At 34.7% G+C, this 15,559-nt stretch overlaps 2 protein-coding genes across 2 annotated transcripts in view; one reads left to right on the plus strand and one right to left on the minus strand.

Annotated features, from left to right (window-relative positions):
* The window catches only part of Mid1, a 42,787-nt gene extending 37,133 nt beyond the window's left edge, over positions 1 to 5,654 (minus strand). Inside the window, exon 1 of the mRNA XM_053745884.1 lies at positions 5,028 to 5,654. Within this exon, the coding sequence (XP_053601859.1) occupies positions 5,028 to 5,492 (465 nt within the window). The 5' untranslated portion in view covers positions 5,493 to 5,654. The remainder of the gene's footprint in view (positions 1 to 5,027) is intronic.
* Positions 5,655 to 9,495: 3,841 nt separating this feature from the next.
* Positions 9,496 to 13,763, plus strand: LOC128670316 (lipopolysaccharide-induced tumor necrosis factor-alpha factor homolog). The gene is made up of 3 exons (XM_053745886.1): positions 9,496 to 9,779; positions 11,685 to 11,976; positions 12,452 to 13,763. Exons 1-3 carry the CDS (start codon positions 9,767 to 9,769, stop codon positions 12,555 to 12,557), a joined length of 411 nt encoding a protein of 136 aa, XP_053601861.1. The 5' UTR covers positions 9,496 to 9,766; the 3' UTR covers positions 12,558 to 13,763.
* The last annotated feature ends 1,796 nt before the right edge of the window (positions 13,764 to 15,559 follow it).

Below are 15,559 nucleotides of genomic sequence, written 5' to 3' on the forward strand. Positions count from 1 at the left end.
TAGCAACGGATCAGCAATATCCACTTGAACCATTTCAAGTAAAAAAAAAACTACATACAGTATGTTGCGTTAAATTAAATAATCTTGTTCCACTAGTTTGTCATTAAATACATATACAACAAAACCTTTTAAGAAAAATAACTTGGATTACCGACACAATGAAAAAAAATTAAATTTTGTATTTATTTATTATATTATAGGTAAATGTCTATATTTATTTATTATATTATAGGTATATGTCGAAATTTACATGAAAAACGCATAGTGCTGCTCCAAGGAGCAATACCTATAGCTTGTAAACAATGGCAATGAATGAAAAGTAATACGTAATGTGGCAATATTGTTTTAATATAATATTTTAATAAATATTTTGATAAATATTTTAGTCACGGAAAACTGAAATGAAATAACTGAACGGAAACAACAGCAAAGTGAAAATACAATACATAGCAATACATCGATCTCCCAATAAATACTATTTGAAATTAATATTTAATTTAGGACATGACTGAGAACAACAGATAAAAAATGTATTAATCCGAACAAGATTGAAATTTCACAGCATGTAATCAAGAATATATGAAAATTCCTTTTCTTCAAGGAAAAAACGTTGACATAAGAAATTGTTAGTCCCAAAAATAGTTCTTTGTTATTATAGATATTAAAATTAACCATCGATTAGGCTTCATCATATTGGAAGGTACAATGAAAAATAAAAGTTTTAGATATGTATTTTTATGTATGTTTACGGAAGTTTTATGTAAGTAGTTCCGAAAAAATTAAACATCACCTGTCATAAAATTAACATTGTAATGCCACCTGAAACTGGCGAGCTGGTAAAAAAATTACCAGTAATCTGAGGGTAATAAATTAAGTTCAGCACAGCGTTCGCCCGGGATCCATTAAACGCCAATTTACCGCAGAGATCGAAGCTTCATGGATGTATTACACTAATTTTCGATCTACATGTTTAATGACGAATCTCAACTATCCCATTAAGTATTTATAATAAATGCTAAAATACGTTTGTGCATATATTTGTTTTTCATAATTAGATAAATTATCTACGCTGTATCTATTCCTCTTAAATTTTTGAAATTTCGAACTCATGTTACGAAGAAGGGCATGGGTAGGTCCCCAGATCAAATGTCCCTTCAAAATAAAAATACTTAATTTTGCATTTTTCATTCTTGAACTAAAATTTTTAACCCTATCTAGGGTTAGATTTTAAGCTATCGTATAATGAAATTGAATAATTGCGGTTTAACGTTTAGATGGTGAACGGTTATATACGTGGATTCGTAGCCGGACAAATGGAAGACATTTTTGCAAGTCGGTAAGTAGGTATTTATTATTAACCAGAATCATATTAATCCCCGTAAATTAAACAAAAACAAGTTAGTAGGGACACAAATCTTTTCTTATCCATTTGCCAGTTATAAGTTGAGACAGTAAATTAATAGTTTTATATTTTTATCGAATGTTATAACAATGCAATACAAACAATAAATTCTAATCGTTATTACGATCCAATTTAATTGAACATATAAAATAATATTCCCAAAAAAATGTGTCGAAGGAAATTTCACCTCCAAATTAAAATCATTCGTTTCGTGTTATGACTGAACTATAACAATAACAATTAAATATAAATATAAATGTTAGTGGTTACGAGGAATTTTATGAGATACTGTAATTAACAACTTTATTCTACGAATTATCATTATACATATGTTAAAACAAAGTCCTCTGCCGCGTCTGCCTGCTCGCTATAAACAAAAACTCATGCACTAATTATTATGCGGTTTTCACCAATTGATAGTCTGATCCCAATTATTATGTTTTTACAAACTTTTAATTTTTTACCGGGACAGGCCGCAGGTTTGTAATAAATTTGAAAAAAAAAGGAATGGTATTTAATACGTTTAATATGATTTAATTCAAAATGCTACGCTAAACCAGATACAAATACCTATCTGTATTTTTCTTGAGGAAAGATGCTCTTCATATTAACATTCAAACTATTAAATTATTTTGTATGATTTAGCTGGTAAGAAGTGTAACGATGGATTTTTATTTGCATACTTAGTTCCAAATCTATAAATGTGATTTTCGTAGGTTATAGTTAAAGTAGACTTTAACTACAGACTGTCACACTGGATAGAACCAGGCTCAGATATGTGAATTCAAATAACCCCATAAATATAAATCTTATGGTGTTAAGTCATACGATCTAAGGGACCGATTAAGGCACCTTTTAGATTTTGATACCAGGGTGTTAGGCCTTAGAGCTGCTAAAACTGTCGTATGCAGTAATTACAACTATTAGCCGTTATCGCCGCATTTTTTTTCACAAAAATCAAAACAACTAAATTTTATTGCACATTATTTTTATCTGCATACATATGTAATAAACAAAGAACGTAAAACTTAAGTTGACACTGACGTTTAGACAAAATATACGATATAAGCGATATAAGCGATTTCTTCTTTTTAATCATGGTATTTAATCAACCAACAGCTAAATCCGTTGCTATGATAATAAAAATTATGTTTACTCCTAAACTAATTTCTATGAAAAATCTCAACAAAATGTGTCCATTTTAGGTAAATGTTATATGTATTAATATAATGTTCGATACATACAAAAAAAATCTACAACCTTTTTAATTACATAATTAGAGGCGTATTGCATTTTGTACAGCACGCGACTTCACTTTTTGAGCTACAAGACTGCAATTTTCACAAATACTATTAAAAATTACAATCTTCATTATTAATAACATTGAAAAAATATATACATTGATTAGAGACACATATTTTGACTATATACTTATTTTTAGTAAAGTTATCAAATCTTTTAATTTGTATTCACGGGAAAGTTTTTACCTTGATAATTTCAAATAACTCCTTTTAATTGTAATCAAATCACTGAAAAAATGTATCAGATGTATATAGTTGTCGGAATACACCATTTTATAATTAATTAAATAAATTTAATTGCTGGGAATAATAGATTCCCAGCAATATCTAAAAAAAATTGACTATTTGTAATTTTTTCCAAATAAATTTTCGTTAAACTCATTATTAAATAATAAGAACAAACGAATTCAAAACTTTTGTTTGAAAGTTTTTAAGATGTTTTCAGCAATGTGTTACATCGTTTTAAAATAAATCCTTCAAGAATAAAAATAAAAATACCTAATAAATATACAGGCTGTACAGTTGTACGGACTTGTAGTTAACGGCGCGGAAAATATTGGAAAGCTTTCTTCAGTGTAACTGCATGTGACGTCTTCGGCCAGAAACGGTTGGATACACGCGATAGACAAACAATAACACAAACATTTTCTATCCAAATACGTGTTCAATAATTTTATTCCATTTACAATAAAAAGTAAGTTGTACATGTATATTTTTTGTATGAACTTTAATTAATGTACTTACATATTTTTGTACAATATTATAAATTTTATTATTATAAATAAACAAACAAGGTAAATTTGTGCATTTAATGTATTTGTTGGATTTTCCACGTAATTCGGGTAGATATATTCATAAAAATAAATTTTTAAATATGAGATTTGTTCAGAATATGCTTAAATTAATGAATTTTACAGTGCTAAACGAATACGTCCTATAACCCTGCCCTACCAAACTTGTCCGGAAATCGTAGCTTCTCGTAGCCAAATTCGTAGCAGAACTACGAGCTACGAGGCATACTGAATAAAAGTAAACCTTTGCAATATATAGTATTTTATACCCTTTACTTCCTTGATATTTGAATCTACTTAGTTCGTTTAATCCTTCATGATATATTTGCTTATATTATTTAATCCGTTATCATATCCAGTATAATATCTATATTTTACTTAATTTTGAAACTTATGTGCTTAACGTAGGTACTGAAACATGACAGAATACATATCAATTGTCATTAGAAGAAATATGCGAAGTTACCGCTACCGACCTACTAATTCCATGGAAATATGTAACTTAAAAACTACATTCATATAATTGTCAACTGAATATTTAGCTGGCAATCATGAAATTAGTAGGTACTCCTAGTACCTACAATTCCACGCTGGCGATATGTTTTCTGGGGTTAGGCATCAGAGTGTAAAAAAATGATGTTTCCGATGTTTTCCGGTATCTAAAACATGTTAGACATTTTTGGTAATCGCTAGGTGATTGTATTTTTTTTTGGAAGAAGTAAAGAAAGTAAGTGGAGGCCTTTGCCCAGTAGTGGGACACATCAACAGGATAATAAAATAAAAAAAGAAACGTATGAAGTGTCCTACGCTATGTTTCCTCTGTGAAGTACCATTGTTTATTGATGTGAAATAAAGTTTATTTTATTTTTAAAAGATCGAACCATCAATAGTCATATGTCAGTGACCCGTATTTTTATTTATTGTCTCAGTTATTAATTTTACTACGAGTTTGATGTTTGATATTATATAACTATATAGTTATACAAAAACTGACAGGTTTAATTGAGGAATGGTAATTTATTTATTTTACAATAGACAAAATGACATGCTTTTCAATTTCAATGTTTAATGCATTGGTTGGAATAGTCATTAAGAGTCATCCACTAAATATGTTATTTTTATAAATAACCTCCTTTCTGAAGTATTCGCTACTAAACTAGGAAAGAAACGTGAGTGGTGCAAGTGGATCGATACACGCATATAATCACCAGCGAAGCGGGTCACGCGGCGTACTCGTGGGCGCCTTTCGCGACGTCTCACCTCTTTCCATAGCTTTCAATAATGTTTGATATGACAGCTTTTCATCCTACTATTCCATTAGCTACCTCCATTTCAATACCTTTGCGATTACGTGAATGACAGACGGTCACGTGTACAATCACAACTGCCAAGATTATCATTTTTTACGACTGCAAATTATCTTACCTCTTCTGGTTTCTTGCTATGATGAATTTTAGATAACCCACTTAAGTAATCCACTTACGAAACTTAAACGAGAGTTCTACTTCAGTTTTCGTTGTGGCTATCACTCACCTGGCACTGGTAACACGAGTGTACGGAGTAGGACTGGTCGCAATCGTAGCGACTGAGGACGTCGACGAAGTCGCAGTGCACGCGCGCGACCATAGCATCCAGGCCGAGCAGATCGTGCAGCGTCCGCTCGCAGCGCTCCCCGCCAGCCAGCACGTCGGCGCGCGCGCCGCGGTCCAGAGCTGAGGCAGGCGAGCGCTCGCAGCAAGCGCGCAGCCGCAGCTCTGCCAGGCGCCGCGCGCGTGCAGCCGCCCCCAGCGCGCACAGGTGCGGCACGTCGCGCCTCGTCAGCGGCTCGGCCGCGCCGCCGCCGCTGCCGCACGCCGCGCCCCCGCACTCTCGCACGCCGCCCGCGCCCTCCTCCTCCAGGTCGCACGCGCTCAGCCAGGGGTTGAGGCGCGCGAGCGGACTCACGGCCAGGCCCGCGGCCGCCATCAGCAGCAGCAGCAGCAGCGGCGGCGCTCGCATGGCGGGGGCGGCGCCGCTAGCGGGGGCCGGCCCGCCGGGCGCGGCGCTGCCTCATACCGCATCGCGCATGGCGACCTACTCGCGCGGCCCGGGCCGCGGGGCCGCCGCGCGGGGTGGGCGCGCCGCCATGTCGCTCGCTCGCCGCTCGACTGACTCCCCCCGGGCGCGCATCGATCGCCCCGCGCCCCGCACCTACCGCTGCGCGCGCCTGCGAAGCCTCCACTACCGTTATGTAACCTTGCGCGCGCACCGTTGGGCCCCGCCCGCCGATCCGCCCGCCCTCTCACGGAAAAGCTTGTCTCGCTGCTCGCCTTATGCTCTACTAAAACACTTGTTTGGCTAAATGTTCATCTCTTCATACAGATGTCGCAATATTTCAATGGCATATTAACGCCCTCTAAAGTCGTTCATGTAGATTCAATAAGTTTATCATGTTTTCTTTTATAAAACTTTATTAGGGAAACAGGTTTGCTTCTACTGTATAGAATACACATTAAGTTTATTTCTATTTTACAACTGAACCCAGGTTGTTTGTTTCTATGAAAACGGATAGAATGCTGTCCGGGGCAGTAGTACAACTGCTCCGTTCAACTAATGAAAACTGGAACGACCATAGTAGAGCCAGGTACCTAGGACCCGAATTTTTCTTTCGTTACTACTTGCAGCAAGAACTATTTGCTGTTCAACTGTACATTGAATTCACCAAATACAAATCCAAACATTCATGATAAGTACATGATCATTCTTAAAGTGGAGCCGCAGAACGCAACTAAGTAATAGATAATTTGTGCCATTGTTTATATTGGTGTCTTGCATTTACATAACGGATTTCATAAAAAGAAATTGCGTTCTCACAAGTATAAAATAGTTTTGAAGATTCTTATATAATTTTGTCTTATATTTTTGTACATAAGTATTCCTAATTAAGATAAAAGAAAATAAGGGAATACCAAAATATCGAAATAAACGAGCCAATAATTGCAACTCGGCCTCTACGTCTACGGAAATAAATGAAGGTTATGTGTCATTCACGAGATGGTTTGAAACTGGGTTGAACTGACAGAAGTGCTTCTAATCTATATTTGGTGGAGCTTGGGCCTAGGGGCCACCTACATTCGAGGGCATCAGAGTTATACTTTAAGTAGAATTATATTATTATCTATTTCCTTAGCACGATATATTATTATGTATGTAGGAAATTTACAAAGTTTTACAAAACCATGACACATGGTTTGATTGTAGACTGTTTAACAAACATTTGTAAAATAAAAACAAAGAGTGTAATATAATAATATAGACACATTTGACTTGAATTATGATTTTCTCTAATAGGTTATTGAATTTTCTAAATTTTTTTGTCGTCGCCTTGTACGACATCCAGCTAAGACATGGAATGGTTCTATTCTAAGGCGCGTCCACACGCACGTTTTGATTCTTAATGTAACAACCAACTGGTATCTTCTACAACTTGCAAAGTAAAATTATTACTATTATTATTCACATATGTTACGGCTATACCCCTAAGTGCTGCTACACTTAAGTTCATCTTACTAAAACTAGATTTTATCATTTAAGCTAGACGAGCTCGAGGGCGAGCTAGACTAGATGCATGATGCGACCGATGATCGGTGGTTACACCTAGGTTTGTCTTTATTACTAAATGAGGTGAAATTTGGTAAGATGGTCTAATTCTGTGAACCAAACACAAACGTGCAGCGTAAATAAATTTTCAGGGGGTGAATTAGGAAATAAAAATAAGTTTTGCAAACCTTATCGTATGATGGGATCGTTATGAGAATCTCCAATATAGTTTTGTTATTATTGTAAAATATACAGCTTCTATGTAATTCATGAAAAGAGATGAATATAGCTTTTGCCCGCGACTTCGCCCGCTTTTATTACATGCATCCGCTGTAACTTATTTTTGTCAATATCTCTGGTTTTAAGCAACGTATCGCGAATTAAACCTATACCAGATTTAAAGATAGACCATATGCTATACAACTGTGAAAATCGCATCAAATTTTCATTCAGTAGCTTTTGCGTGATGCATCGATCAAACATACAGACAAAAATTATAAAAAAAATTGTTTTGGCTTCTATTTGTTCCATAACGGAAGGTACAATAAAGTCTTAAAAATTTCATTTTTAATTTACTACATGTTCACCAATTTTCAACTTTTTATCTTGAAAATTGTATTAAGTCCTATACAATCTTTCACCCCCCTTTCAAGAGGTCGAGGGATAATTTTCAAAAAAATCGGAAACACGTATTCATTAATTTATTGTAGACAACTAAAATTCAAATTTTCAAGTCACTAACTTCAATGGTGTAGAACTGTCATATAAAAGTTTCTCACCCCTTTCACCCCCTTCGGGGTGGAATTTACAAGAATCCTCTTTTAGTGCTCACCTACACTTACCACCACCTACATGCCAAATTTCAGCTTCCTACGCCCAGTAGTAGTTTTGGCTGTACGTTGTCAGTCAATCAGTCAGTCACTCAGTAACGGAAGAATATTATATACACATATATTGATATTAATTGATTCATGAAAATTTGGATAGATGGCGGTAGTGGTCTCAACACTGTCGCCGACCAGTTTACCAAAAGTAATGTATACCAAATCCGCCAAACTGGGGACCTACCTATATGAATTCTATAAATTGTACGTAACCTTTTTAACGCGAGTTTAACTCGCACTTCGGTCGCGTGGCCGAACAATTTTTGGTAAGGAGTCAAAATTATTAGAGAAATTTAATTGTACAGACAAATGTAACAATACCTATACAAACAGAAGATGCAAATCAGACTGAAAAAGTATATTTTCTATAGTTTAGCTGCACTATTATGACTCTTATTCAGGCATTCCAGATCTTCGATTTTTATACCTCAACAGAAAATGCTCATCAGACTGAACAACTTTTATTAGAGCGTCATTTCTATGTTTCCTATAGTTTAGCTGTACCATCATGGGTCTACATCAGGTGTTCCAGATTTTCGATTTTTATATCTCAACAGAAAATGCTCATCAGACTGAACAATTTTTGTTAAGTCGTCATTTTTATATTCCCTATAAGCTGTACCATCATAGGTCTACATCAGGTGTTCCAGATCTTCGATTTTTATATCTCAACAGAAAATGCTCATCAGGCTGAATAACTTTTGTTAAGGCGTCATTTCAATATTTCCTATAGTTTAGCTGTACCATCACTGTTCTCCATCTGGTGTTCCAGTTTTCAAAATAATTTATATGTTGCCCAGGCTTAATAGCTATATTAAAAAAAAGTTTCATTCAAATCCGTCCAGTAGTTCCGAAGATTAGCGAGTACAAACAGACAAACAGGCAGACATACAGACAACCAGACAGATTTTTTTTTTTCAAATTCTTACTCTGTTACTGTGACTATCGCCTAATTTTATTTTTATGTAAATTTATTCAATGTACAGGATTGTTTTCTACTGTTTTATTTTATGTATTGATGATATATGGACAGCCTATGTATGTCGCAACAATAGCTATATGATTAGATATACTTGTTCATTTCATTTTTTCACAATTGTCACTTGATAACATTTCAAACGAATGCAATTCTCATTACACAAATTAGGTATCTATATAATAGATAACAAATAGATAAACTATTAACTCATGCATGCATATTAATTAGTTATGTGTATGAATACAACAACGATGTAGAAAGCATGGTCGTGATGGGTGGTCTTCTCTTCCCATAATAGGCACAACGATATGTCTATAAAATTATCCACTCATAGCACAATACAATAGCACCTGCACATGTTATGCGTAACGATTAATTGAATGGACAATGCCGCTTGATTACATCTGCATCGATTGCCAAGTTGCTTTATTTATGTGATGCCTCTCAAATAATTTATAAGATGTTGTGCATAGTTAATTGCCAGTGTATTTATGCGAGCATAAGTATGTTAGTAAACATGCAAAGTGACGTGTCTTGTGATGTTGTTCCGAATGTTCAGTAACCAAAGGTCTCGCTCGCGCGGCTCTCGCGGGGTGACGCAATGCCAGCGAGACGCCCGCGCAACACGATCGCACCGCTTCGCTGTGCATTTACTCGATAAACATCGCGAGATCACAACGCAGTTATAACTCGAAGCGTTCTATTTTCAAACATTCTAATTATTATTTTCAATATTTTTAACAAAATCTTTTTGTTTTAATTTCTGTGATTGATATTTATTCCAATTGGAGAGGATTTCGAAATAAGTGCGAAGGTTAAGTTTCGTCACAATGGACGCAACAAGTAAGTAAACCGGTTCGTGATTTTAATAAACCATTAAGTTTGATGTCAATGTTTCTTCGTTCATTCCGATCTGTGCGTGACGAAATTTCACTTTGATTCATTACATCCCGTACACTTACCCGTACCAAATTTTTGTTATTTATGTACAAAGTTATTAACATATTACGTTGGTTTTAATCTGCATACTGACAAAATATTATTTATATAAGTAACTAATTGGTCATTTTTGAAAAATCCTGGTTTCATTTGCGTGGTTTATACGGAAATCATGTTAAATATCACTTTCCGTTCTCGCCAAGCCTTGTGCGTCACGGTCTAAATACCTTACCAGTTATTATTTCATCATTATAATTTGTCTAATTTTACATCAAAATTTAGTAAATTTTACTCTAACCGTTTTCAGAGTAATACACAATTAAAATAAACATGACTGCTACTTAGAATTATTACCGTTTTATTGGCAAAATTTTCTTGCAAGGCGTTCTAAAAATTTAACTTGGTAGGTATAATGGGAGCTTCTTACTAAGTTTAAGTTATCGATACTATATATAAAACACGCAGTCCTTTTCCTTTGTTATTTTTTATTACGTTTTTGTTGTCCTAAGTTAAAGATTAGCTGAAATTTTTCAAATGCTGTTGATTAATTTATATCCACACCAATATTTTTGGTAATTCAATATACTTTGAATTCAGGACTATTTAGTAGACCAGATTTAGTTTCAGATTCCAAATTCCAGATTTTATTTTTAGGGTTCCGTATAAAAATTCCGTATAAAAACAGAACCCTTATAGTGCGTCTGTCCAAATTAGTAAGATATACACTATCTTACATATATAATAGGGGTCATTTACAAATGACCCAAAAACAGATGTGCAGAGTTAATTTGTTTTTTCAAATAAATTTTGCAAACCGGATTGTGTCTTATATACTGGGTTACTGGTATCTAACGCATAACCTTCCAAAGGCGCATAAGGTACATAGAGACTAACATATTTTGTTCTATGACTTTTGTCCAAACGTAATAAATACAGAAGTTTTCCTTTTTTTAGTTTTAATGTCATTGCTATAAAACGTTAACTCTATGTTCGATTCCGCTACAAAACATAAGGCTACTGTACTGTCTCGTGTTGCTTGGTTATTAGATATAGTTAAGATGTGTAGAATCGCAAATTAGGTAGAATTTTTTTCTATGAAAAAAAGAACTACGAATCACGAAGACTAGGATAAAAGTTGCTTGTTTTGATGTACCCGAGTAGTCTTAACCTTGTATATCAAATGAAAAGGTCATTTGGTATTCGAAATATTATTGTTTAAGTATTTGTATAGTTATAATATTTGTTGTTATTTAAAATTAGTAATTTTGATATTATTCATGAAGAAAGATGAAAATGGACCATCTCCTCCTACTGATCTCCGAAACTACTGAGCCTAAAATTAAAAAAAAATACCATACATAGTGTATCGAATTCTAGTTATAAATTGTATGGAACACTATTAACGCGAATTCATGAACCCCGCACTTGACTGGGTTTTTTATGTATTAACAATATCTTATAATTGGTTACAATACACACAACACAATCACAAACTGTAATAATAATGTAAATGGAAACCCAATGAAATGAGTTAACGACAATATAAAAATTCGATAACAGTTAAATTAACTCGGTACCTAGTTATAATAAGTGTGGAAATGACGCATCCATCAATCACAATGTTTACAATACAACCAAATGTGGTTATTCATTAATCATTATTAAACTATCACGTAGCTTATTTCAAAGAAAACCTTAATAAGTAAACAAAGAAATATTAGGAACGTACTATCATGTAACTCTATGCCAAAAGTTGTAATTACCTCTTTGATATTTGTGAAACTATAAATAACTATTTTTTAATTCCAGTGGAAAATAAAATGGGTCTACCTCCACCTTACGAATCCACAACGCCGTACCCAGCGCCTCCGCCGTCTTACTTCGGGAGTAACCCTCCGCCGCCGGGGCCTGTGATCCCGACGGCGCCTCCTCGCACGACTGTCATCACAACCGGGCCCACCGTCAGCAGGCCTGGTAAACTAGGCCCGGGCCCCACAGGCACCCTGTGCGCCACATGCAACAAGTCGGTCGTCACCAGGGTTGAATATGTCGCGAACAATCGCACACACATCGTCTCAGCGGCGCTTTGTGTCTTAGCCGGGTAAGCGATTTGTAAACGCAGTCTTTGTTCATTGTATATTTATCAGATATAAACTGTCGTCTGAACATCATTAGCCTTTGAATTCTTGGAAATATAATACCGATGTTAATGTAAATTAATTATAATATATGCGTGACGACATTTACGTCAATCATTATTTATGACCTTTTAATTTCTGGAGATTTCCCATATACTTTACGTAGAAAATAAGACTTTAGAAAATATTACTTATAAGCATCTTTATATTGGGATTCTAAGTAATATGTTTAACTAACTAGACCATATAATCAGAAGAACTCATTAATTCCATTATATTTGATTTATTTTTTTGTGTTAATTATATCTTCGTCCAACTCATTTCTTGATACCATTGTGACTAAATAAGACGTCGAACACTTCACTCTGGGACTTTCCAAAAAATTCGGTAACATTCACAAACTTACCATAAAATTTATATTATACAATTTTATTTCAGATGCTGTTGCGGATGTCTCGTGCCTTACTGCATGACTTCGTGTAAAACTGCAAACCACTACTGCCCTCAATGCAAAGCCTTCATAGGTTCTCGTGTACCTTCGTGATCTCGTAATCTCTTGTTTTCAACTACAATGACGGATGCTTGATACTTTCGTAGCATTATACTTAAATTAAAAACCCAAATATGTACCTACTCTACATACATATCTCTGCTTCTCTTAGTCAAATCATTATCTTCAATTTCGTAACTCACTTTGTTTTTTATTTTTGTTTGTTATTTAATTACAAAGTAGCTACGAAAGATTCGACTAACGGGATTTACTTTCACAATTATCTCAGGGTATAGTAACTTTTAATTCTTAGCTAGGATAAGGCAATAAAACAATTACGAGTATCTAATATTGAATTTCAAATCTTTATCTCAACATTGACCGAATAGTTTTCGTTACTGTTGTAATTTGTTATTGAAAAGACTTGTGCTTAGTAATGCAAATTGTATGTTAACGTGTCGGTATAAGTGCTTGTGTTATACAGCTATGTAACGACAAATTAATCTTCGCCATGATCGCGCATCGTTTGCTCTCCTGTGATAAAGATAAGTCACAAAGTAATTCTCTTATCGCGTAATGATAAAAAGGCAAAAACATTTCATATTCTGTGATATTTTTGTTATTCCGAAAAAATCGTTCATAAGTTTATTTTATGCTCACTGTACCATTGTAGTTCAATGTAAGTATATAAATATATATCCCCGGATAAATTTAAAATCTATATTTTTACAGAATACCTATTTTTAGAAATACACATAAGTGCTTTATATTTATTTAATGTTAAAATGGACTTCGTACATAAGTGATTATTGTATTAAAATAAATATTTATAATTTGAAAGTGGTAATTTGCTTGAAACTATTACTATTTTGGTATATTTTGCGTATGTGCCACCCAGAACCGCAAGCAAATATTTGTGATTACAAGTGTAAATATTTGCCCGCGCTGGGAATCCAGGACCGATGGAAAGCGGTCGGGCGTATGATTGTTAAAAAATCGTCCTTAAGGAACTTCTATCAGTAGAACGTTACAACTACAACTATAACCCAGTCGTAAGAGTCGCAGTATAAATTTGTACAAAAGACAAAACTAATTTACCTATTTACTAAGTATTTAGATATCTTACAATAAGAAGTAAAAATAGTTAAATTATAGAAGTCTTCGAATAAATGCCCAGAAATTTCCGACAGTTCGGGCAGTGATGCTCGACGTTTTTCCACCTTTTCACCACGTAGGGCACTATGCAGCAACACATCCACCTATAAAAAAGTCAAAATCCTCAAAATAAACTCTTATAAATGATATGTCACACATAGAATTAATAGGTAGGTACTCCGTACAACGAATTCCATGATGTCACACGATATATCTTTTGTTGACATGTGTTTGACTCAGTAATAGAGTTCAGTATCTAATTTTATAAGACTGATTGCATTTCTAGATAAGTAATTAAAAATTCGAACTTACTTCATTCACCTAAACACAAAAATTACTAAACATAACCCTAAAAATAATAATGGAAAGCCATCATAGGGGTACCAAAAGTTTCGGCATTTCTTCATAACAGTGCATGGTTGTTCCGAAATGCTAGTAATTTTATGGGTTTAATAAATATTATTTAGAATTGACGTGCAAAAGTGCTTATATGACGATTCCGGGCAGTGGCACCTACATCTTGTATCTATATAGATAGTGGTGTCTACGTACCAAAAGAAAACAAAAAGTACGCCAGCAATGAGATGTGTGATGCCTGTGTTCCTGTAGGTGGCTGTGGTCATGACGTCCTCCTGGCAGTGAGGGCAGCGCATGCCCACCGGCTCCGACCCCACCTGCAACAGGTCCAGCTCGATGCTCACGTTCGTGTCTTGAACGATGGGCCGGTACAAGTTGGACTCCACTGAAATATTGCAAAACAAACGTATTGTCATTAGAAACGTTTTCGCGATTCTCTTACGGGCCAGACATTTACACGCACATGTTACGTAGTCTCACGACAGACACGATATAATAGTATACGGGGCACACGCGGTGTCGCCATGTGTAAATAGCCTTACTCATTAATATAAACTTGTGTCTAAAATTAATCAATCAGGCTTCATATTATTAAAGTACTAGTGGGCACTCACGGGTAAAACCATAATAAACCTTACTCCGGAATCACACTATCTGTTGGTAAAAACCGTTCAGAATTTCGTCCGGTTCGTTTGTATAATGGATTACCTAAAGTGTTTGGTGTGGCTTATGTGATATTAGGGACATTCGTCCTAAAAATCATTATAATTCCCACGGGAAATCAATTTCTGTTCGTAGCTTTGCCTTCTTAGTTTTACTTGTGTTATTAAACGTTACTTCAATAAATTTCATATTAATAACCTTTTCTCTTTTCTCTTGTAAATTTTGTTTCTATCACTAGATATAGCTATCTAGATTGACAGCAAATTATATTATGTTACAAATCTTGATGTAGTAGGTAGCAGAGACAACAAACTGAAATGCCTACACGGAAATCATTTCAGATAAGGTTCCACGACTCGTTTGTTTTGATATGGGCCTACGGTATTTAATCTTTATATTTAATCTTTATATGTAGTTAACTAATAGTCTACCTATAGGTACTGCGGACGTCATTCGAATTCCTGATATATATATCTAGTAGAGTTATAATTCGCCCGCGTGAAATTGCCACGGGATCAGTTGTTTTTCGTGGATGAAAGGTACTCTATGTCCTTCTCCGTACCGTATATAAACTACATGTATGCGAAATTCTAAGAATATTAGTTGAGTAGATAAAGCTTGAAGAGGTAAGAAACAAACTTACTTTCGCATTTATAATACCTATTAGTTAGGATTTTACTTATCATGTAGATACGTAAAGTAATTAGCGTTTCATCATATTGAAACCGGCATTATTTTGTTGAGAAATACCTAGAAATCCTGATAACACTACCTACCTACTAAACAGTTTACAGTACGTATAGACAGTCATTTGATAGAACTCGATTTATACTGCTCTTGCTATTTTGATCTTGCATTTGGCGACATGTAAGAATGTTTTC

This window comes from Plodia interpunctella, chromosome 5, assembly GCF_027563975.2.
Source record: "Plodia interpunctella isolate USDA-ARS_2022_Savannah chromosome 5, ilPloInte3.2, whole genome shotgun sequence".
Classification (NCBI taxonomy): Eukaryota; Metazoa; Arthropoda; class Insecta; order Lepidoptera; family Pyralidae; genus Plodia; species Plodia interpunctella.